The following is a 26,083-nucleotide window of genomic DNA, read 5'->3' on the forward strand; positions in this document are numbered from 1 at the left end:
ATTGATTAAATTGTTCATTTAGTCTGATGTTCTATATTCATCGCAGCAAAATATTATGAATAGTATTTTATGAGTTCATCAAGTAGTTACTCATTCGGTATTTCATCAATTACTGGTATAATAGTAGTTGTTGGAACAATAGTTACGTTATGAGATTATTTAACAGAAAGAACAAGATCTTCATTTCGGTAGAATAGGAACCTCTGGCGTGGAATAAATCTATTGAAACACTTTCTCCACACTATACCAAAAATACTGTCTTCTAAAATAGTTGTAGTTATCTGGTGTATCAAATGTTTCATCTGCTACTGCAGCAGACATGACAGTGATATGGGCGCTGCTGCGAAGAAGAAGTTTATATCTCGAAATCTCTTTCCCGTTTTTATAATTCCAGAGGGTACGGAGGATAATGATGAGGATGGTAGCGAGGCTAATGTTGGAGGTGATGGCTGAGTATCCATGCAAATGCTCATTCCTGATTGGTCTGTTCTTCTGTTACTGGGTTGTTCTGATTAGTCCACGTGATTGACAGGTTACCTTATTGGTGGAGTGGAATGTCGATCAGAGTTGTATTCTAGTCTTTTTCTGGCCTTTTCGAGTACTGAATACCACGTATCCTTGAATCGTATACCTTCTTCTTTTCTGTTGGAATTGTAAGGATGCCTATAGATGTTGTTAACCTCTCTATGAAGTCGTACGTAGTGATGTATTGAATAAGACAGGACAGCAGTTTTTCCATATTTTATAACGTGGTCTGTTTCTACCAGAACATGTTCTACAATTACGGATTTTTCCGGTTGCATTGAGCGGCAATTACGCTTGTATTATTGTATACTAGTGTTGATGTTGCGTTTGGTGATTCTGATGTAACCAAAGCTACAAGAACAGGGAATTATGTAAACACCGGCGGATGACACAGACTTTTTTTGTCCTCAGTCTATATAATAGTGTTGCGTTGTTGATCAATTGTTTTGTCAATGACCTCAGTGTTATGACGTTTGAACAGTTTCCCGATGCGGTCCGTGACTTTGTCCAGCAACTTCAGGATATATTTGGGGGCAGAGCTCGATACATGAAAACAATACTCCAATGAAGGGCTGATCTGAGCTTTATGAAGAATCGAAAGTTGCCGTGTACACTTTTCTGACTCTGAACAGTACTCCAAGCTTTTGAGAAGCAGCCTTTGCAATTGACTCTTCTCTGTATGGAATTCAGCAGCTTCAGGGTATGCTTAGGGGCGGGCTCCATACATGAGAATAATACTCCAAAGAAAGTCTGATCTGAGCTTTATAAAGCATCTGGGGTGTGTACAGTTTTCTGGTTTGGAACAGTGCTCCAAGCTTTTGAGAAGCGGCTTTTGCAATTTCAGCGACATGATTGTGCCAAGACTTTTTGAAGCATAAAGCGGAATTGTCTGACCTGACATTTATCTTCTTGGAAAAACCCGATGCCTGGGTTTTTGTGGCATTGAATTGAACCTGGTTACTTTCACCCCAATTCGAAATCACCTCTAGATCTTCATTAAGATATGCAACCTCCTGCTGCCGGTGAAGATGTGCCTCTGTAGCCGATGTCCTGGAATCCAAATGGAATGACGAGACAATTGTGCTGTCGTCAGCAAAGCAATATATTGGATTCTTGGTTTTTTCCAATGAGTCGTTGATATGCAATACAAAGAGGGTTGGAGACAACATGGATACCTGGAGAACACCAGCGTTGACGGTGGAAGTATTAGAGAGATATCGATCGACGGCCACTTGCAGGGAACGTTTTTTCAGGCAGCTGAAGAGTCATACACAAACATGATCCGATAAGCCATAGCACCGAAACTTGGCAAAACCTCATGCCTCATGCCTCTCCATGTTTCTCGATTGCGTTATTCCAAATATGGGTGACATATGATAAAACGTCTCCTTTTGATATTTGTTTCCGAAAGCCATAATGTTGATCGCTCAAATATTTTCCAAATATTTGAGGGTGTGGTGGTTACGACTTTCTCCTTTTTGATATCACTATAGCACTATAGTTATTTGGAAGACTTTTCTGGCCTTTTTTGGGAATATGCTGAACGCGAGCAATTTTCCAACAAGAAGGGAAAACCCCTTTCCTGTAAGACATATTGAAAAGTCTGCAAAATACTAGTGCGAGTTCATTTGCGCACTTTTCAAGTACAATGACGGGCACTTCATCTGGGCCAGACGCCTTGTTGATATGGATTTAAAATTTGCCTGACAAGACGCTGTCGAAAAGTAATTTCCAGCATTGTGGATTTTAGTGTGGGAATAGTTGGTGATGCATGTTGTTACAATTCAACCATTCGCTTGTGTTAGTGGTGGAATTGTGGATTTTGTAAAGTTCTGATTAACACCTTCAGCTATCAACCAAAAAGATCTAGACCCGTTGGGAATGGCAAGCAGTTTATACCTAATTCTCTGAGTTTGCAGCTGTTGCGAGAATTAACAAACCTAGTTCGGTTTTCGGCACTGAGATTTTTGCACCACTGCCAGTAGGCGAGATTATTGTTAAACCAAGGTTTGCCGTTAAAAGGGCGTTTCATTGGAAAATGAATGTATGCATCCATGGATGATAGAATAACTTCCGTGACTTCAGGAGCACAAGTTGATGGATCTTTAGAGCTGAAACATACATCTAGCCAGGGAAAATTTTGGAAATGATTTTGAAGATTCTCCCATTCAGCTGATCTGTAATGCCTGTTAGCGCGGTTTAGATTGTTTATCGGTAATTCACTCAACGCTAAAATGAGTTTGTGGATCCCAATGGAGATCTCACAGTGTGAATTTCTAGATTGGTTGTTAGGTATAGATTCAGAAGACTAGCATATTCTCCATCAGGAATCCGGGTTGGCTCATTTAAAATCTGAGTAAGTCCGCTGTTCATTACAAAAGCCTCAGTTTCGCGACCTTGTTCGTCGTTGATATTTGAAAATTTGAGCCATTCGATATTGTGGACATTGAAGTCACCAAATATGGAAATTTCGTCACTGGAATGATTGATTTGCAGAAAGTCAATGATGTTTGTAAGTGAAAATAATAATAGTGCCCTATATTGTGTATCGTTAGGTGGTCGATGAACGCAGCATATTATGAATTTGGTGATCTTCTGTGATATTATTTGGAACCACATAACATCCAAAGTTTCGGGGTTCCTGCATTTCCTTCCATTGACAAAAGAGATCGCTTCTGATGAAAATATATATTCCAAAGTTTGAAATTCGAAAAAGATTTTATTCAAAGAACGCTACACGACTTTATATATGAAAGAGATGCGACATAAAATTCTACTCAAATGAAAAACTTTCAATATTCAGGTGAACTTTGAAGTTTTAGGTGTATTTTTTCTGTCAGTTTTTATCTCGATGAAACTTTCATGCACATTCTCGTAAAAAAATTATAATACTTAATCAATGTCGTTTCTCCCTTGAAAGTTTTACACTTTCTGTTTAATGATGGAAAAATAGAAAGTCATATTATATTTCCTAAAGACTAATCTTAGCTAATTATATCGTATCAGTTTGTACACAATCATCTCAGAGATGGGTATTTGTGAATCACAACAAATTTTGCCCTGTTTTCAATACTATTCCATAACAATAAAAAATGTTTCGAGGAGTGATTGGGGTCAAGTCAAGTTATTCTGGAGAATGAGAGTTATCTTGTTGATATAAATACACTTTGTTCGATCGATTCACTTTCAGAAGTATTGAAATTTGCACAAGATGCTTATACTTTCAATTATATTTGTTTTTAGTGTTTTGAACTTTGATAGTTTTATCAATGCGGACTCAGGTGAGTGTTCATTTGTTATTAAATATTCAATTGGATATACCCAAGAAGATATAAAATTTTCATTGGAAAAGTGTAAAACATACATTTGTCATTATGATTCATATGAAATCAAGACAATAATATATACTTTAGAAATCCACATAGTAGATCATCATAGCTATATATTATAGAATAAATAAAATACAACATAACCCAAGAATAATACGAACACTGATGTGATGTGTCCAATAATGAAAACTGTCTCAAAAAATTCTGAAATACTGTATAAAGCAAAAGTTAATAAAAGCAAAATTGCGTATCAGGTTATGCATTAATATGATGCAAAATCTGAAGTAGGTCTCTTGCTCTGTTTTTTTGTTATTTTTCAGACATATGGGCGATTATGAAAATAGTTGAATTAAATATGTTGTATGAATTTGAAAACCTGAATCTTATATAATTACATACATATACAGTGTGACCCACTTGAAAGTGGGACTACTTCGAATAACTTTATTTTGAATTGAAGTGTTCAAAAAACTGTATTTTGGGACCAAATATATTTTTCTTCCTGAAAAATATTTTTACAATACTTAAAATGCAAGAAATCCGTATTGGCGATGTTTTTAGAAAATATTGAAAATAACCATCGGACTGGGCATTCTCTCAAATGGTGGAATACCAAATTTCACTAGAAAATATTCAATATTGATAATTCTGTGGTCAAATCAACATTCACATTGTATCATGATAGAATGTTAACTGCACACCTCTTAAATGGTTTTCAAATCTTGGTTGGTTGGCTGTAAAATACCGTGCCGATATGCAAAATAGCGCTCTTACCATTTGGCACTGGAAACAAAAGACTATTGTTGATAATTATTGCTGCTGTCAAAAACTGCATTAGATCAGATTATTCCCAATTAGTAGGAATAATATTTTGCAAAGCGTTGGGAATTAGTGATTCATCATGGGAGAACTAAATGTGCGAGATAAAATTGAACTTGTGCGCCTTGTCGGAGACATTGCTCTTTCAGCAAGAGAAACTGCCAGAGAATGTCATAACAGACATTCTGAAAAACGTTTAGTGAGCAGCAGTACGGTGAACCGTATAAATTCTGTTTACAACGGAACAAGTTATGTATCGAGGCGTATGCTCAAAAACCGAAACAATCAACATCGTGAGAATAGAAATCTTGTGCGAATATTGCAATATTTCCCTGAAAATCCCCAATCAAGCTTGCGAACGACTAATTTGAACTCAAATATCCATGAAAAAATATCAGGAGAAGACCTTGTTGAAAATAAAATTAAACCATTCAAGCAAAAAAATGTTTACACACTCTGGAACCGGGAGATAAAGAAAGAAGGTTTGAGTTCTGTCTGTGGACTCAAGGAGAATATTTGAATGATTTAATTTCCTTCAAAACAATTTTGTTTAGTGATGAAGCTTGGTTCACTAGTAATGGAGTAGTCTCGACCCAATATTCAAGGGACTGGTCTGCGGATAATCCTAATTGGGTTATGAACGCAAAAAAATAATATCCTCATAAAATAAATATGTGGTGTGGAATGATCCAAGATAAGATTATCGGTCCGTTTTTCTTCGGAACTAATCTGAAAGGAAATATATTTTTGGAGAAATGATTTTTGGAATGGTATACATAACTTGCCAGTGCAGGATCGCCTGAATTTGAAGTTTCAATAAGATGGGTCCTCTATACATAATGCAGTTATTCTAAGAGAATAACTGAATACTGATTATGAAAATCTATGGATACGTCGAAATATTCCTTACATTGAGTGGCCGCCAAGATCACCTGACCTGATACCCCTAGATATTTTCTTCGGGGTGATATGAAGCAACAAATTCAGAAGTCCAGACCGCAGTCAGTAGAAGAATTACACATCAAAATATGTAGAAATTACAACAGAACAACTGAGAGAGGAAGGTATGACAAGTGCAGTGCAATAAATGACGGATTGTTTGGAACAACAAACATTTGATCAACGTTTTCAAATTGTTCAATTTCTCCAATGATTAATTGATCAGAATGACTATGTTTATTCGTTTATTTAATTTGCCACATAGTCATCAACGATTACTCGATGTTCCTTTCACTTTTCAGTGCATCAGATACTCATAGTAAAAATTTTTGAGTCCACCACAGAATTATCAATATTGAATATTTTTTTATGAAATTTGATATACCAGTCCAATGGTCAATTTTTTCCTAAAAATCGCTTAATCGATTTCTACGCATAAACTTGATCTTCTGTAGGTTTGACCATTTATTCTCCTTCCCCGATTTTCTTCTGCACTGTGTAAAGTAATGTAAAACAAGAGGAGAAAATATTATTATTCTGCAAAAATATTCGCAACAGGCCTTGGTTTTTGTGGAAAGAAAATGGTCCCAAAGTACAGTTTTTTCAACTCTACAATTCAAAATTGAGTTGGAGAAAAGATGCGAATTTTAGGAAGGCTACTATGCTACACGTAATATTGTTGAAAATGAAGTTTGTGGGAATCAAATCATGTCCGGTGTAGTTTGTGAAATTACTATGGATCTTCATCAAGTAACGGCCGAACTTATCAAAAAATTATATAGTTACGTTTTGGGAAGTATCATTGAAAACTAGATATTTCAACCCAATTCTTAAATTCCCAATATTAGTTGAGGTCCCGAACTCAAAGTACAAAATGTATCGGTTGAATAAATTCTTGGCTGTTTATGCATTGAAATAACTTGCAGGGGTGCACGTGCATGTCTACAGGTTGGCAGAGTATCCTCCGATATCTAACAGTACGTACAAGATATGTTTAATTCCATATGTGTTATTGGATATTTGAAACATGAAAATGATGTACATATAATATCCTAGAATGAGCATCTCACAAATGACAGCCATAATCACACAATATATGCACTGTTTCATAAGATATTGAAATATTTGGTCTTTTTGCTTTTTTTAAATGAAGGACTTTCATATGATCTTGAAATCACGTTATTAAAGAATACACAAAGCTCGCACTTTCAAATATTAACTTATTTCCTGCTTGTAATAATACAAAAATTAAACACTCTGCTCATAACATTTTGAATTACATCAGTTTTTACCATGATAACTCTTATTTATTAGGAATTCAAATCTGAATCAAATTGTTGTATATCCACTGCAGGTTAGTTTTATGATTATCTAAATGTTTGTGTTATCATAAGCATAATTTCTTCTTTCTCTATTCAATTGTATTTAATTTTTCTCTATCCAATTGAATTTTATTTATATCACTGTATTTATTAGGAATACAAATTTTGAAACAAATCATTGTATATAAATTGCCTGTTAGTTACAGGATTATCTAATTATTGTTTTATTGTAAACACAACTTTCTTTTATTAATTGTGTATTTATTTGAATCACTGTATTTTTAAATTTTTTTAGTATAGCTATATCTGTCACAGAGAAGAGATGCTTTAGTGACGTATTACTTCTTTCTCACTATTTTACTTAATTGTATCTATATTTCATCTACACGTTATTGAAATGAAAGTTTTTACTATTATTATTTATTATATAGAAATACGTTAGCTCGAAGATATATATACCATATATATAATATAGTTATTAGGTGGCTGAAAAGTTTGTAGGATAATACACAGTTGGCAGTACTAATAATCAATCCATATTATTTTTAGTTGAATCAAACCTTCAAAAGACACATGAACAAATATCACATCTGTCGGACTATCAGTTTGTGGGATAAAGCAATTTGAGTGAAGCAACTTTTGTTGGTTTGAAGAAAATGAATAAAAAAACTCGTGGGTGAATTGAGCATTGCTTTGTGGCAAAAAAAACTCTCGAAGCCAAGACTTGGCTTGATAAACATTATTCGGACTTTGCACCAGGAAAATCAACCGTTGAGAAGTGGTTTGCCAAGTTTAAACAAGGTGAAATGAACACCGAAGACGATGCACGTAGTGGACGCCCCAAATAGGCTGTTACCGATGAAAACATCGAAAAAGTCCACAAAATAATTTTGGATGACCGCAAAGTGAAATTGATCGAGATAACTGAGTCTCCAAAGATATCGAAGGAACGTGTTGGCCATACGCGAAATCTCTGTTCAAAGTGTGTGCTTAGCGAGCTCATAATCGACCAGAATCAACAGGGAATTGATGATTCTTAGCACTGTTCCAAGCTATTCCACCATAAAAAACCCGAGTTTATGCGTCGATATGTGACAATGGATAAAACATGGCTTTATCATTTCACACCAGAATCGTAACTATCGTCATCTCAGTGGACTACACCTGGTAAATCGACTTCAAAGCGTGCAAAGACGCAACCGTCGGCTGGCAAGGTTATGGTAATAGTATTTTGGGATACGCATGGGATACGAAAAGGAAATAATCGTCAACAGCGACTATTACACAGCGTTATTGGAGCGTTTGAAGGACGATATCGTGGAAAAACGGCGTCATTTGATGGAAAAAAGTGCTGTTCCATCAAGACAATGCACCGTGTCACAAGTCAATGAAAACAATAGCAAAATTGCATGAATTGGGTTTCGAATTGCTTTTGCATCAACCATATTCTCCAGATTTGGCCCCAGCGACTTCTTTCGTTACTCAGATCTCAAAAGAATGCTTGCTGCTGATGCATATTTTGAGGCTTAAGACAAATCGATTTGAAAAGTGGTATCGAAAAATCGTATTACTGCTATAATCGATGTATCGCCTTCGAAGGCAATGATATTGAGTAATAAAATCGAATTTTGCCAAAAGAAAATAGCTATGCTAGCCTACAAACTTCTCAGTCCAACTGTTATAATTCTCAGTGTTTTATCAATTATTGAAATCCTGAAAAAACAAATTTCATTTACATTGCCAGTCATATAATTTATAGATCGTCTAAAAAATGATAAAAATGACTGACCTTTCTTACATTCATGAAATTATGTTTCTAGAATAGACTTGAAATAACGTCATATCGAATTCTTAATAAATTTCCCTATGTTTGTTAATAAAATAGTATATTTCTCACATTAGGAATTCTTCAGCAGAAATGCAGATTTTCATTGATTGAGAAAATACGTATCTGCATCAGCTCACAGGAAATAATTTGATATGAGACATATTTGTGAAGTTCAATGTTTTACTAAATAATTTGTTCATGAAAAAAATGTATATGTGACATGCAATGATGAAACTCATGAAAGTGATGATTATCTAAACATAATTCACATTACGAACATAATTCTTCAGGACCACTTTAATCTACTGGCAGAAGTCTCACGTCATATATGACCGATATTTTGCAAATACAATACATGAAATTTCCGCCTCAGATGCCCTCAACACGCACAAGATTTCTGAGTGATGTTCTGTTTTGAATAAGTGAAGCAATGCGAAACATTCTAATGAAAAATGCAAAATTCCAGTAATTTTTCCTATATCCTTATGTTCAACTATTTTATTCGAAGAACGTAATTCAATGTGAAATTTTCTACTTTCAAATGGAAATCTCACATACGTTGTAATGGATTTCCATCAACTATAATCGCATCCGTCAGTTCTATCATATTTTACTATTTTACTTTTTATCATCAATTTACTACTTGTTATTCATCGTCAAAAAAAATTCAATTCAACATAAAAATTTTTCTGAAGTCACACATTTCTATTTTTCAATATTAGCCTTACAAACTAGTAACTGTTATGTGAGACCCATCAGTGCTTGAATAAAATAAAACATATTCTAAAATTTCACTTTTATATTGAAAAACAAATTTTTCGTAGATGCTGGTTGGGAGAAAGTGTTCGATAAAAGAATAACATCTATATTACCTTTACATCAGCATCAAGGAAAGAGTTATTACATGGGAACACACTTTGAGGTAAGTAAAACATTGCTGAATTTCATAGTTGGTGATCAATAAAACCTTTGCGGTAGGGTGAAAAAATAAACAATTCTATTGGAGATATTTAAACAGGGTGTCAATTTGAAAACTTCCACCCTCAATATCTTCCTTCCAGTGAACAATATGAAGCATCGAAAAAACAGGTAAATTTTATTGTCAAGGGTGACACTTTCAAGGACTATTTGTAGCCCTCGTGGTTCAAACCTCTAGGAGGGGTAGATGTTTTCCTTAGAATTATAAATGGAAAACGGGGTCAAGTGGCACATCATTTTGATTCCCGCTCAATTCTGCTTTCAGTAGTACCCTGACACATTATTTTTTCATCAACATTTTCCAAAAAATAACATTCTAAACATACACATGCTATTAGAATTTGCCTGTTCTGAGATGCATTATTGTATTGACTTCTTTTGAAAAAAATGGTAAGAGGAGTAGGTGGCACCGTTCCAACCCTTGAATGACAGGAATAAATATATTACGCGTGGGATTTTTTATTGGTTAGTTATTGTCCTTTTACAAAATGAAATTTAATTTGCGGGAAAAACATTTCAAACATAAAATCTATCTACGCTCATCTTATAAACTGTTCGAAATGTCGTCCATTCTGCTCCAAACAATAATAGTGTCTGTTTTGAAACTCCTCTCTAACATAATAGAAAACTTCACTAGGAATTGACTGGCATGCTGATGTTATTCATTTTTTAAGTTCTTCGATATCTGAAGGTTGTGTTTTATGAGCATTGGATTTAAGATACCCCCAAAGAAAGAAATCTATGGGTGTTAAATCCGGTGAACTCTGAGGCCGTACAACTGCTTCCCTTCTGCCAATTCATCTATCCGAAAATCCCTCTTTCAACCACTGTCGGACTGGAAGAAAATATTGAGGTAGAGCACCGACCTACTGGAAATGTAACAGGTCCTCCTGCAAAAGTGCATTACCTTTTGCATTCATTTGAGTTTCTAGCTCGTGACTTATTGGAGAATCGATAGTCGTTTCGAACATTTCTAGGTACCGATTGCCTGTCAAGTTTTCTTCCATAAATAATGGACTATTAATGGCATTTGGTCTATTATTAACATTGCCATTCAGGAAAAATGAACACTCATCGCTGAAACAGATGTTTAACAAAATATTAGGGATGGTATTGACTCGATGAAACATGGTTTCACAAAACTCTATTCTTCTATCATAATCATCCTCATGGGGCTCTTGAAGAATCCGCATTTTATAAGGATGAAATGTATGCATTTTCCATTCTTTCTTTACAGTCTCGTGTGACATTCCTTTCTGTTCTGATACTGAACGTAAGGAGCTCGTGGGCTATGCAGCAAATGTTCTCAAAACTTCAATGATAGCTGTTTCATTAAGTACTCTGGGGTTATGCCTTTTTTTTGTTTGTCACAGAACCAGTTTCGTAAAACTTATTCACAAAATCAAGCACATGTTACAATGTGACATGTTACAATTTGGATGTATTTCGTTAAAAAGACATGCCGCCCTCCGTGCGCACTTTTCAACTTCTCCATAAATTATAATCATTTCGATTTTATCTTGGAAAATGTAAACCATTTCTACACTTGTATATACTCATTAAAGTAATCACCAAACAGCCCAACAGGTAAAACTATATGCACAATCGTTCAAATTTGCCAACCAATTTTTTGTCTGAAAACACAGACACTGTGATACTTTTCACAGCAGAAGTAGCAAAAAGAACGGCTATTCATACACTTTCTGCCACTACCATCTACGTTTTCCTATTAGACTACTGACGCTAATGTTACCCCTAATGAAGGATTGGAACGATACCACCTAATATTCTTACCAGTTCTGGTCAAACCATGCATAGGCGTACTATTAGTTCAGAACGATATTTTCGGAAAATGCTCATCAAAAAATAATAAGTAAGGGTTCAATTGGAAGCAGAATTGAACGCCAATCAAAATGATGTGACACTTGACCCCTCTTCCCCATTTAAAATTCTAGGGAGTTGAACCACGAGACCCACAAATAGTCTTCGAAAGTGTCCCTCTTGACAATAAAATTGATCAGTTTTTTTGATTCCTCATATTGTTTACTGGAAGGAAGATATTAAGGGTGGGAAGTTTTCGAAATGACACCCTGTATAGATATATCAGCCCGATAAGTTACTTCGTAAATTCAAAGTATTTTTCACAAAGAAAAATACTCTATTCATCAGTAATTTGTTGTATTTTGGCTACCCAAAATATACAGATACTTATCTTAACAACTCACTCTTCAAAATTGGAAAAAATCCAATGTAACTAGTAATTTTTCCTTTGGTTCACTTCATTTTTGAACATCCCTATGACAATTGTTTATTCCTGATGTGATCTGAATGTTCATCCTCACGCAATTTCAATGGTCTTGAAGGCATCTTGGTAAATGGATTTTTTGTTTTTTTTTCTGTTGGTTTTTGTATGTGAGAGTATAGATCTTACTATATTTTTTGTGTTGCGCCTTTGTGGTGCGAAAGGCGAAGCGTCTAGCTACTGAAACAAACGCATAGGAATGTACTTATTTATGAGGGGAAAACGATGATTTTTTTCTAATGAAAAACTGATATGCTATTCGTATACGCGAGATGTGATTAAGAAATATTTCTGTATTTCTAGCTTCATATGGGGAATTGTACCCTGAGAGACGTCAGCCATCCAAAAGATATTTTCAACGCATTGAGAGGAGTTTTTAATAATTTTTTTATTTCTCTCCTCGGGCGATATTCATCTCGCCAGGAGCTGAAAACTTCACGACAAATATTTTCTTGTTCTGGGGGTCGAGAAGGACTAAATCAAGGTTCATCACTTCCCATGAACCTGACGATGGAGAACAAATAGTTCCAATAAATTCGGCACTTCTCGTGTCAAACGCCTCGCGGTAGGGCCTGCACTTTGTGTCAGGAACCTCTTTACCCATCACACGATAGCTGTAGACTAAGGTATTGAAAACATCATCCTGGCAGGCCATGACGAACCCCTCATTGTCCGAATCTAGCCCACACGACCTGTGGAAGGCGGAGGTCAGGCGCTATAAGCCAAGGTATTCTTCAACAACATTGTTGTTGAAGACCTCATGCATGGGCTCATTCTTATGTTGCCACAGAAGTGAAGTGATATCTGCGGCTTTTATATGGGCCTTTTGCTGAACGGGTTCCAACTTGGTGGCAGAGTTGTGATAATTTCGTTCAGTGTCGAAAACTAAACCGAGTTCACCAGCTGGTTAACTTACTATTTCCTGATAACGTCAATCCAGTAGAATTTATTGATATGAGTGGTGAATAGTGTACATATTTTTTCTCAATGAGGCTTAGTTGGGTAACACGATGATTTAAAAAAAACAATTATATTCTTGCCAGCGTTACAGATTTGATAAAATCATTTTACAGGGCTCTATAACAATGAATAAATACTTATCAGAAAGAAGTTTCTTTGTGTTGAAAACATAACGACTATAAAAACATCAGGCTTTTTAAAAGCATAAAGCATAATAAAAATACAAATCACTGATGTAATAAAGTTTTTGAGGAAAGAACAACAACACAAACGAAAGGCTTCATCTATGATAATGATGAGGTGGTATCTGTCTCTATCAATGACGAAAAAAATTTAAAAAAAAGTTTAATCATGAATGAAAAAGCAATGTCAATTAGAAGAATCGCGACATATATTTTTGGAAAAAACACTAACAATTTGGCTGAAACTTTGGAAAACTATATATGTGTAATTTGTAAAATAATATTTTTATAAATTATAGACGAAAGTCCAGCGCTAAAAATTTTGAATGAGATACTCTAAAATTTCAGTAAATCGTCTCATACGTTTCAATCTAAATTACGTCATCATAACCATAATATATTTTTTTCAATGTTTTTAGGCTACCTTCCATGAAGCCATTCAATTCTGCAATGAAATCCATATGAAACTATTGGCAATACGTTCAGCTGAAGAGAATGAGAGGATTTTCAAATATATCAGAGAAGCCAGTGAGTATCACTTAACATGGTGAAGCTATGTGAAGCATAATGATAACAAATAATAGATAATAAAAGTATTTTTATCTATCCAACAAACTCAACATTGGTACCATTACCGTTTTCCATTCCAAAATTATTATTCAGTTGGGGACTGATGTAGTTGATGATGATGTTGTATCTGGCATACTCGCCAGTTTTTTTCGATGCATGTGATTTCTGCATGTCTTGGGAGACAGTATGAAGTCAATATATTCCTTTCCGTCAGCACCCTCACTTCTTCACTGCTTTCCCAGACCCCATTCATTTTCAGCTTCGTTAGCGCTCCAATTGCAGCCTAGCTGTCTGTAAGAATATTGTGACAAATTAAAGAATTAACTGTCTCAAACAAATTTATTTCCAATAATATTTCACTAATCACGACCTAATTTATTTTCAACACTTAGCAACTAACGCTTAATTTATTTCCACTATTTGAATTCCTTGTTCAACCGCTCGATTCACTTTCTGAACTCCCCATCTTCATAGGACGGTTGTTTGTTTAGAGAATGGTTTTTGATCACCAAGTAGAAAATGTTTCTCTGACCCTTCTTCAACTGTAGCACTCCTTCAGGATTCTGTTCTCGTAATGTTTGGAGCTGACCGAATTTCTTGTTGAATACCACAGCGATACCCCTGGACATTTGGAGATCCTCTGACACACAGTGAGCTAGTGCGTAATCAACTTGAACCTTGAAAACGTTTCGTGGCTCTTCTTGAGTTACTCCATGTACGACCTTCTGTCCGTTCGAGTATAAAGACTTGAACTTCTGGAACGTTATTTCATCCCCTGGTGGCCTGAGGGCGCGAACTTAGTCGTGATTTCCAGCATAGGCAGCCAATCTATTGAAATGGACCACCCTAGGCTTTCCTTCTTCGTGATTTTGTACGGACCTTTCCATGAGTTCCGCAACTTCGGTGATAAACCACGGCGTTGCTTAGGGTTTTACAGCCAAACTAGGTCACCGGTTTCGAATCCTCCAACGTTCGCCTTGATGTCATAGGCCTTCTTCATCCTATCGCTGGCACTCCGGATGTTCAGACTCGTTCATGACTATCGTCCATTCTCTGTCGAAGCTTGATGTTCTCGGCCCATTATAATACTGGCAGGGGTTTGGCCGGTTTACTCATGCACTGCCAAACGATAGGCCAAAAGGACTGTGGATGTAAGGCTGTGCTTCTGGTCTTTGGAATGTCCAACAGTTTACACATTTCTTGAAACAAGTTGAACTCGAAATTTCTGTCCTGTTTCGAATGCAGCTCCAATGGAACACCGAATAGACATATCCATTCCTTTACTAGGACGTCAGCGAAGGCAAAGGCTTCCTGGTTGGGTAGGGCATAGGCTTCTGCATACTTACTGAAGTAGTCCATGGCTACCAGGACGTATTTGTTCCCGTGGTCGGACTCTAGGAACGGGCCGGTCATGTCGATGGAGATTCTCTCAAAGGGACTATCTACGTCATACTGGCACATTGGAGCTCTCGGTCGTATCAGAGGTCCGTTACTGGCAGCACATACAGCACATTTTCTGCACCAGTCCTTGATGTCTGCTTGACAATTAACCCAGTAAAACCGTTGTCTTACTCACTGGAGGGTCTTCGTTACTCCCAGATGTCCTTCAGTGACTCCATCATGGATTTCTCTGAGCAGCCACCGTCGTTTGTTCCTGGGTTCCACTGTCTGACGCTTTTTTCCTCCACCGTCTTCGAACTTCAACACCCGCTGCAGAACCCCGCTTTCCAAGGTAAGTTAGTTCCATTGGGCCCAATAGGACTTAATCATTCGCGAATAACTTGCTACCTCCTGCCACGATGGTCTTCGATTAATTTTTCTCCATTCGATAACTAAACCAAGATCTGGGTCTTTCTCTTGGTCTTCCTTGATATTATTATCCTCCCAGTTGTCATCTACAGCTGTAGCTCTACAAATAGCTGCTTTCTTCTCTTCTGCTCGTCGGCAATGTGAGCAGTCATCGGGGCATGGCCTCCGTGACAGGGCATCTGCGTTTTTATGGCTAGTCTCAGCTTGATGTTCTAATTCGAAGTCAAATTATTGAAGTATCTCGATTCAGCGCGCTACTTGGCCTTCGGGATTTTTGAACTGCAGAAGCCATTTGAGAGCTGCATGGTCTTCTTCCATAGACGTATTTGTAGAAATGTTCTACACTTTTGACAACGGCCAACAGCTCTCGCCTGGTGACACAATGATTGCGCTCTATTTCACAGACCGTTTTGCTGAAGTAGTCAATAACTTTCTCCTGTCCATCCTGGATCTGAGAAAGGACTGCTCCAACGTTGCTGGCATCCGTATCTAGAATTAATTTTTCGTTGAATGAGTCCTGGTATTCCTCGGATCACCGGAACTGGATCTGTCCTTCTGTGAGTCGGGTCAATGGTTTGTCAATGTTAGGAAACTCCAGCACATATCTGCGATAGTATATGCACAAATCAAGGAAGCTCCTAAGCCGATGTATGTCATTTGGAATGGGCCAATCCGTAAATGCTTTGATCTTTTGTTCGTCTACCACCACTCTTTCCCCAGAGACAACGTAGCCAAGGTACCGGACTTCTTCCTGGAACAGATGGAATTTCTTGGGACTTAGTTTGAATCCAAAATTATTCAGACGCATGAATACCTCCTCCAGATTTTTCAAGTGATCGTCGAACAATTTTCCGACCACGATTATATCGTCGAGATACACAAGACACGTCTTCCATGAGAGCCCCTTGAAAACCGTCTCCATCAATCTCTCGAAGGTCGCTGGAGCATTACAACGCCCGAATGGCATAACCGTGAACTGCCACACTCCTGAGCCGATGGTAAAAGCTGTCTTTTCTCGATCTTCTGGGACCAATTCAACTTGTCAACATCCACTGTTCAAATCCAAAGTCGAGAAAATTGTGGAGCCGGCTAGAGTGTCTAGGGTGTCGTCGTTTCTTGGAAGAGGGTAGCTGTCTTTATTCATCACGTTATTTACTTGGTAATACTCCACGCATAACTCTGTCGAGCCGTCCTTCTCTTTCACCAATACGACTGGGGAAGACCAGGGGTGTCAGAAGGTTCGATGACTCCTTTTTTCCCCATATCGCTGACTATCTTGTCTGTTAAAGTTCATCCTTTGAACTCACCGAATTTTCGCGAAGCTTCTCCTCCAGGCACTTCGAAATTTGTTGAAGTTCATCTTCAGCGATTTGGTATTATCATCGAGTTTGCTCATTACTGTTTCGGGATCTTCTCCTGATTCAGTCAAGTTATCCCACAGTCTCTTTCGGAATACTGATTTCTTTCCGGAACAATCTAGGTCCTTCTCCTCCAATTCTTGCTTCAATTCGGCAATTTTTGAGTCCACTAGGCGCACTGCCCTCGAACACATTTTGTCTATTTTACACAAAACTGTAAATGTTTACTTATTTTAATCGATTCCGAAACACTTATTCATTTTCACAAGTCTATTTTTCGCGAGATAGGTCTATCAGTTTATGTTTCCGTAGTCCGTTACTATCCACTTCGCGAAATACAACGAATCACCAGTCCTTCTGCTCGAACAAATAAGTCTTATAGTTAATTTCACCACAATACAAAGATTGTCCACCAAGCGCTCACAGATTTATTTTACAAATCTACTTCTGATCATCACTTGTGACAAATTTAATAATTGTGTGTCTTAAATATTACTGGAGTTTTTTTCCAACACCAAATCGTTATTTTTAACACCTCGACACGTATTTCGATCACCAAGTGATCATCTTCAAAGAGGAAGATAAGAAGAAGAGAAGAAAGAAAAAAGATCAGTTTAATCTTCCTCTTTGAAGATGATCACTTGGTGATTGAAACACGTGTCGAGGTTCCAAATAATGCATCATTGATTGAGTGTCTTTCACTTTCTGAACTCCCCCTTGGGTCAGAAAGCCAGACTTATATAGTGTAACGGTTCTTTCTCGATTTCACTAGTTCGAACTTCCATTATCTACTATATAAAATGATTTGAAATCCCTGAAACAACTAAAAAAGAAGAATTGAAAATGAATAGCTGAAAATAACAATTATATTAACCAAAATAAACCTGAAATGAAATGTAAAAATAGAACAATTGAATGAATAAAAATAAAGAAATGAAAAAAGAAAATGAAAATAAAAAGTGGAGAGATTCCAAGTCACGTTAGCTCACGACGTTTCGATTGTTAGTATCTACAATCGTCTTCGGGTGATGACTGGACTGATTCCTCCGAGAGATGACTATTTATAGGTCGTTCGAGTACTTTCACTTACCCCCGCTTTCCATTTTTCGCTTCACTGGTTCCGTGGGAGATGACCGTTTTGGCGGAAGTTGGCCATTTTTCGCTTGATGATGGATTTCCATATGTTGCGTATTTCTACGCTGGCTTGGCTGAATACGTTGTTGGACAACATGTATGCGGCTTCCTTGAATTTTCTCCTAAACCAATGTTCCTCTCAGTGCAAGATCTCAGCTTGGGACCACTCGATGTTGTGTAGATGGGTCCAAACTTGGTCTGCTATTCCTGATTTGCTGGTTTCCCCTCGCTGTGTGTGTTTCTTGTGCTCGGCAATGCGAACATTCAATATCCTCTTAGTTTCACCAATATTGAATTTTCCGCACTCACAGGGTATCAGGTAAATGCAATTCTTGGAATCGCAGTCCGCGTTTGGTGGCCTGATTTTCGTGAGGCTGCTACGGATAGTGTTACCGGATCTGAAGCAGGTTTTGATGTACTTGGAACCAATTCTTTCTCGAAATCTGTAGTCGGTTCGATACTCGACTAGAGTTTTACCGGCGGTTGCCGACTGCATTTCTTTTGCGGTGATGTCATGTGTTTGTTCTGTGGCTGTAGCTGTTTTCATCGAGTAAGAAAGTGCCGAGGTCGGTCAGCGGGACATAGATCCAAAAGATGATAATGAACATGTAACTTTTTCTGCTACACTTATCACATATTATTCACCTGGAAACTTATTTTGCAGGTAGTTTTTCATGAATAATTAATGATAAAATATTTCTTACACCTGACAAGCGGGACAAAATTGTCCTTACAGGTAGTCAACCATCCTGTGGCATGACACTAATGAAAATGATCTTCAAAAAAAAAATAGCACAAGATATTCTTAAAGTGAGAGAGTGGTGCAACTCCAATCTGTTATCCTTCAATATAGAAAAAACCAATCTTATATCATCCAATTGCAACTTGTCAGGAATTCCGATGGGTAATGATATTATATCAAACAAAAATCTAAATAAATTTCTTGGAATCAATCTGGACAGCAACCTCAATTTCAATAACCATATTAGTTTGCTGAGCAAAAAAATAGCTTCGGGGTGTTATGCCTTACGAACGGTGTCAAATGAATTGGGTATTGTAACTGCAAAAATTGTGTACCACGCTATGGTTGAATCGCATCTAAGATATGGCATATCATTCTGGAGCACCTGCAACCAACAACACTTCAATACAGTCTTCATTCTCCAAAAGCGTGCCATCCGATATCTGTGCAAAGTTGGGCCTAGAGAGTCTTGTTAACCGTTGTTCAAGGAGCAAAAATTACTAACGCTTTCTTCTTTATTCATACTCGAAACTGTATGCATAGTACATAAGAACAAATCGTCTTACGATGTTGTTATTGGTTTCACTCGCCAAAGCGACAAATTAAGACTGCCTACTCCATCATCAAATTTGATTAAAAACTCATTGATCTATAATTCAGCTAAAATATATAACCATCTACCGACCAGTCTTAAAGATATCCAATCACCTTATCAGTTCAGGAAATCTGTAAAGCAAGTTCTCATTAACCAGGTGTTTTATAGTGTTCAAGAGTATGGATGGAATTCTGAAATGAAATTATTTCCTGTTCAAGCACTGCTTATATTGATTTTAATAGCTCCTGCAATTTTGAAAAGTGTCTGTTTATCTTATTTATTCATATATTTTATCTATTCACTTCCTTATTTACCTGTTAATGTCTGAGTATTCGTTTATTTAGGATGTATATAAATATGTATGTGTGTGGTATTTATGTGCGTTTATATATGCATATTCCTTCATTTATCTATAATTGTTTTAGCTGTTCACTAAAAATCGTAACCATATTTCAGTATGACACATACATTAAACCAATGTATATGTATAATGTATAGTTATTATAGTGAATCTCATTTATACATGATTAGCTTTGTCAACGAGTTTATACTTTGGACAATTAAGCATATTTGATTTGATTTGATTTGATTTGATTTGATTTGATGTAATATTTCACGAGGGTGGTGACAAATCTTATTCACTCTGAAATTTATATGTTCGGTCTCAAGTTTGGTCTCACTGCCGAAGTCACTATCAAAGAGAATAAAATCCGGGCTCGTGAGCCGTGGTCGAATGGAACCTGAAGTACTAAACATGTAGTCTGTTACTGAGACAGATATAATTGGTGATATGATACATGCCATATTTCTCTCAAGTATGAGTAGAAATATGACTGTCAGAAATAGTTGCGAAACCAGAAAATATCGATTTTTTTTGGTCATTAGCCTCGTATCCTGAGTGACCTAGGGAGCATCATGGCTATTCGCAGTCCGTCAGCCATGTAACGTTGCAGAATCATTCCAATTTCAACTAGATAAATTCTCTTGAGAAAAATATCGATTATTGGTGAAGCTGAAGTCATTTTATCAGGTTGTTTCGGAAGTTTTGTCCATTTTTATGAGTCTTGTTCAAACTGTAATATCTCAGAAAATACTCATTCAATTCAATGGAAATGAGTGCCATTTCGCCAACGTAACAAAAGTCGACTTATTGTATCAGCATAAAAATTGGGTCGTTGGGATTCGGTGAAGTCGGCAAAGGCCGTTTATTCCTTGGCCTGATTGGCGAAAGTAGTCGGTTAGCGAGAAGTGCGGGGAGAGGTGGGTAAGGCAGAATTTTGACACTCAGTGCCGGCTGGCATATTTCGTCGATTTCCTCACAATAATACACATCAGCCACTGACCACCATGCAGTAATAATGGTCTTTTTTTGGTGAATTTTCGCCTGTGTGAAGTGCCTAGGTAGCTCGTCGGTGTCCAACCACTGTCCTGAATATCTCTTGTTGTCGTAGAGGATTCGATCGTGATAATCCGATCCAAAAAGCATCGTTCTGGTTGCGCAAAAGCGGAATAGAACAAATCTCGATACGTGACGATTTCAAATCGTGGAGCACCTACTCTTCGAGCTTCTTGACCTTTCCTATACATTTGAATCCATCAAAAATCGTATGGTGGTTGACGCCCATTTCTTTCGCCATCCCAGGCACCGTTTGAGATGGGTCAGCCTCCACTAGGGTCCTTAAAGCCTCGTCCTGAATTACTATAGGTCGACCACTTCGAAGCTCTTCTTCGAAGCTGATATCTCTGGAACGCAATTTAGCGAATCAACGTCGAACAGTGTACGTTCATCAACATTATCATTGCCAAATGCCTAAATAATTTTTCGAAATGTCTCCGCAGCGCATTGGTGCATTTTCAATTTGCAGAGTAAAATTAGCTGAGAGTCGCTAAACGCCTACAGTAATAAGTTTAAAAGAGGAAAAAAATTAGATTTTTGAAAAAATAAACAGCATCAATTATAGAGTACAAAATTCTCTATAATTCAGTATATACCACGAAACAGTACAATTATCTATTGATTTTGAGCTACTCAAACACATGACATATACAGTGCGTAAAAGCCAAATGCAATGAATTCATTATTTCTGTTGACCAGTAGCGGCAATTTTGTCGATTAACATTGAGAGATAAAGTACACTCATCATTTTTTTTCCGCTTCACTGGTTCAGTGGGAGATGACCGTTTAGCGGGAGTTGGCCAATTTTCGCTTGATGATGGGTTTCCATATGTTGCGTATCTCCACGCTAGCTTGGCTGAATACGTTGTTGGACAACATGTATGCGGTTTCCTTGATTTTCCTCTCTGTATATGATCTCAGCTTGGGACACCTCGATGTTGTGTTGATGGGTCCAAACATGGTCTGCTATTCCTGATTTACTGATTTCCCTTCGTTGTGTGTGTTTCTTGTGCTTGGCAATGCGAACATTCAATGGCCTCATAGTTTCACCAATATAGGATTTTCCGCAGTCACAGGGTATCCGCTAAATGTAATTCTTGGAATCGCAGTCCGTGTTTGGTGGCCTGGTTTTCGTGAGGCTGCTACGGATAGTGTTACCGGATCTGAAGCAGGTTCTGATGTTGTACTTGAAACCAATTCTTCTTATCCTCTCCGATAATCATCTGATGAAAAGAAGCACTGCAAGAAAGAGAAGCCGTCACAACCAGTGCTTGCACTTCTCTACAGAGAAATTATTTACAGTTTTTTGAAGGAACTCTAGAAAGAACTCACTTTCTCATCATCAATATCACTACATGAAAAAGTTTTGAGTATATTGCAATGAATTTTGAGTGTATTCCATCGAATTTCAGTCCCCACATGATTTCATTTATTTTATCTTAATTGTTGCAATGAACTTGATAGCGATAACATTTTTGAATAGAGAATGGAGAGACCTCTCAAATGATTATATCACAAGCCTATACTTCTCATTTAAAAAATTGGGGGTTGTACCTGTCATTCGACGGGGGTTGAAGGTAGGGATAGCATTTTTCAGTTTGAGTATGTAAAATTATAATTTGAATTTGATGTGTTTCGGGATCTTGTTAAAATATGTACCGTAACCGAAATAATGAAATTATTCCATTTGGCTTTTACATACTGTTTAAGTTAGATACACGATTGTACTACAGCATGGTCAATTATATTTTATATCGCATTCAATGATAATTGACCTAATTTTTGTGACATAAAATATAAGATTTTTCGAGTGCATTACAAATACAATTGTTACAGGTAAAGGTGGTGATTACTGGTCATCAGGTACAAGACTAGTCGATGGATACACCTGGCTGTGGTTACCCTATGCTGAACCCATTGACTTCACAAGATGGGCCGAAGGTGAACCGAATGATATTGATGAGAAATGTTTACATCTATTCATTGATGATGGTCGTCTCGAGTGGAATGACAATTCCTGTGATAGACGATTTCATTTCATTTGTGAGAGATATAACAATCAGTCCAATTCAAGATCCACACTGTAATTTTTATTTATTTATATGACACTCTAAGTATATTATTCGAAACATTGATTTTTTTGTACCTTATGGTAATACCAGATACAGATTAATAAAATTTTCAATGAAGGAAAATTAAAAAAAAAACGATTGAACCATCTGAATTCTGTACATAAACTAAATGGGCATACTTGAAGACGGGCTTATGAATCAAATAATCTACAAAAACAATTCGTTCAAGCCTACACTTTTGATTAATGGACTGACACCTGTCAGAAAACAACTACTCCCCTGGCTTATACCACCAAGGGCGTTGGATTATATCCGACAGGTGTCAGTGCAGGATTCTTAACTGAAATTATTTCTGCATAAGCTGTTGGTGATTCAACTGCAGGAATCGATTTTCAATTATCAGAACACACTTGCAGACCAGTTTCAGACTCTTTGGCCACTCGTAAGTGCAACATAAAGTCGATAATTTCCCATCATCGACTCTATGTTGATGATAGACACTATCTGACAGATGTTAGTCCATTAACCTGAAGTATAGGTAAGTTGAGATTGGCCTGAACAAGTTGTTCTTGTAGATAATTTAATTTATAGCCAGTCTTCAAGTATGCCCATGTACTTCGTGTACAGTTTTCTTTCCTTATACGAGGAATTTAGGCAAATTCGGATATGCGGTTGGTTACCTCGTTCACAGGCAGATGGGGCGATGACAAACATGTTGTTTGTCGTTCGTTTCAGGCTAGTTCGAGAAGTGATGCTCTGAAAGAATTCGATTTTCAATCATGGGAAATCATCAACTTTATGTTGATGATAGATACTACCTTGCACTGACGAATGGCCAAACAGTTCGAATCGAAAGTGTGTTTCAATAATTTAAAATCTATTCCGGCAGTTGTATCGCCAACAGCATATGCAGGAATAACTTCAGTGAAAAATCCTGCACTGACACCTGTCGGGTATAATCCAACGCCCTTCGTGGTATTAGCCAGGGGAGTAGTTATTTTCTGACAGGTATCAGTCCATTAACCTACAATGTAGACAAGTTGAGACTGGCCTGAACGAATTAATCTTGTAGATAATTTGAATTGAATTCTTTCTTTGTTTGTTTCCTTTAAATAGTTTACAGGTAGATAGAATTTCAATGAGAATATCCATTAAACAATCTATTAAAAACTGTTTTCCGTCAACCAACTGTCGCCCCTACGAACAACAATCCTCAGAAGTCGACACTTGTTCAAGTTGAGTATTAACAAGGTCGTGTCTCTCAAAGTGCGCTTTCTACATTTTTGTGTAAACAATTTAGAGAGTTTATGTACTGACGAAACTTGTGGAAATGAAAATCTTCGTATATTCTATGAACATCCGTAATTCTCAAAATAAATTATCGGCAGAAGTTTTTAGTGAGCCAGTCAAGTAACTTTTCATATATGGTGACGTGAATTTTATTTCAGTCCGAAATTATCAGGTTTAAGAATTGATGTAGACATCGACGACTCAAATGAGTCATGACAGACTAGGAAAATAATTCACGAACTGGAAGTTTCGAATGGAAATAAAGGTGATTAACGGTGAATTAAAATTGATTCGTTTCATACGAAAGTGAATTATGAAGGTGTTCTGTATGAAGGGAAGTTGATAGTTCTACAAAAATGCAAGAAAATTCAAGTCAAAAATAATTACACAGGTCCGCAACAAAAATATTGGGAGCTGTTTTGTTTGTTTTACGTAATCCTTATGTTTTTAGATTTGTTGAATCAGAAAATGACTTTCACGTATTCTGCCAATGTAAATATATATGTTGAACGACTTATCATCTTGACATAAACCATGAAAGACTAAACAATTTTTTATATTTATGATTGCGTAACGAAACTTATTCTGTATCTGAAATAGATTCAGCAGTAAGCACTAAACACATTTCTTCTTTCTAGTGAAACTCCTATTGGTACATTTTCGTTTGTATGAAGCATCTGGGTGGTCTCTCTGAAGCGTCTAATAGTAGTCTGCCATCATTGAGATGCCCCATTTTCTCTGGTATTTTTTTCCTTCTCCTCTTCACTCACATCTCCTAAATTTTCTGGAAAGTAGTCGAGGTGAGAATGAAGAAAATGTACTTTCAAACTCATTTGGCAACTCAAGCTTGAAATGCTTTCAACATTTTTTGACGATTTGTTTTTTTTTTTTATTCTTTATTTACTATCGAAAATATATAAAATTACAATATCAATTATTCAATCCAATTCAGCAAACAGATCGGTTTATTGTTCATGAAAGGTACCTATAACCTTGTGCATGAACAAGTTAAATAATCTATCAATGAACGTTGGAGATTTCAAATGTGAAATGTAAACATCAAAATTTGTAAAGATATAAATTTTTAAAATGTATAAATGTGAAATAGTAATGTCAGCAGACGCCTAAATATAAATTTTAAAATGTATAAATATAGATTGTAAAGATGTAAAAAAATTAAATTTCTAATGTTAAACTGTAAAAAATATGTATGAAAGTAAAGATGTGAAATTGAAGAAATATGAATGTGAAATTATATCTTGACCTAATAAGTACATAATATATTATATTAAAAAAATGACTAAATATCTGTGAATTATGCATTCAATTCTATTTGGATTCACGTACACCTCCTTTATAACAAACGATTTTGAAAATAGAATAATTTCTATAATTATACCCAATGGAATTCGAACTCTCGATACTCAACTCACTGTTCGAGGTAACTATTCAGTATATCCTTCTTTCGATAATTTGGTTCACTCTTTCTGCAGTACTGTTTGAAGCCACTTTTTAATATTTTTGAGGATTATTTTCGGACAGTATTACATTGTTTTTGTTTATTTTTCCTATTGCTAAGGATATGGTTTCCACAACTTTGCAAAAAGAATGAATTCGTCGCTGCAAAAGAGGGAGTATATTCAGTCTCAAAAATGAATTTTCTCAAACTAGAAGCCGTGGTCCAAATGGAATTGAAATTAACGCAGACACGATTTTAGAGCAGACAATAGGATCAAATTGCAGTAGCTCATTTTCATCTAGTAGTTCTGATATTTCTACTAACATTCCTTCAACTTCAAATACAAATATTCCAGAAATAACAGAGGACTCTTTAGAATATATTGTCGGATATTTTGCAAAAAAGCATAAAAATGATCTACCTGGTTTGGGCGATTATACTTATAAAATAAAAGCAGAAGATCATAATTATAAT

At 36.5% G+C, this 26,083-nt stretch overlaps 1 protein-coding gene across 2 annotated transcripts; it reads left to right on the forward strand.

The window, feature by feature from the left end:
• Positions 1–3,646: 3,646 nt before the first annotated feature.
• On the forward strand, positions 3,647–22,919 carry LOC111513832 (C-type lectin mosGCTL-1). Of its 2 annotated transcripts, XM_023170050.2 has the most exons (5): positions 3,647–3,806; positions 6,539–6,589; positions 9,587–9,684; positions 13,604–13,712; positions 22,625–22,919. In XM_023170050.2, exons 1-5 carry the CDS (start codon positions 3,737–3,739, stop codon positions 22,873–22,875), a joined length of 579 nt encoding a protein of 192 aa, XP_023025818.2. In that variant the 5' UTR covers positions 3,647–3,736; the 3' UTR covers positions 22,876–22,919. The 2 variants fall into 2 exon arrangements, with proteins under 2 accessions (XP_023025818.2, XP_023025819.2); XM_023170051.2 differs by lacking the exon at positions 6,539–6,589.
• Positions 22,920–26,083: the final 3,164 nt, after the last annotated feature.

This window comes from Leptinotarsa decemlineata, unplaced genomic scaffold (assembly GCF_025532065.1).
Source record: "Leptinotarsa decemlineata unplaced genomic scaffold, Ldec_3_MD MMD2_tig00003736_RagTag_RagTag, whole genome shotgun sequence".
Classification (NCBI taxonomy): domain Eukaryota; kingdom Metazoa; phylum Arthropoda; class Insecta; order Coleoptera; family Chrysomelidae; genus Leptinotarsa; species Leptinotarsa decemlineata.

Bases quoted from the DNA above. Each gene is read 5' to 3' on its own strand.
- LOC111513832 (XM_023170050.2), top strand. From the start codon at position 3,737: ATGCTTATACTTTCAATTATATTTGTTTTTAGTGTTTTGAACTTTGAT. The intron at 3,807-6,538 runs GTGAGTGTTCAT...AATAACTTGCAG, and splicing joins TTTTATCAATGCGGACTCAG to GGGTGCACGTGCATGTCTAC. The intron at 13,713-22,624 runs GTGAGTATCACT...CAATTGTTACAG, and splicing joins CAAATATATCAGAGAAGCCA to GTAAAGGTGGTGATTACTGG.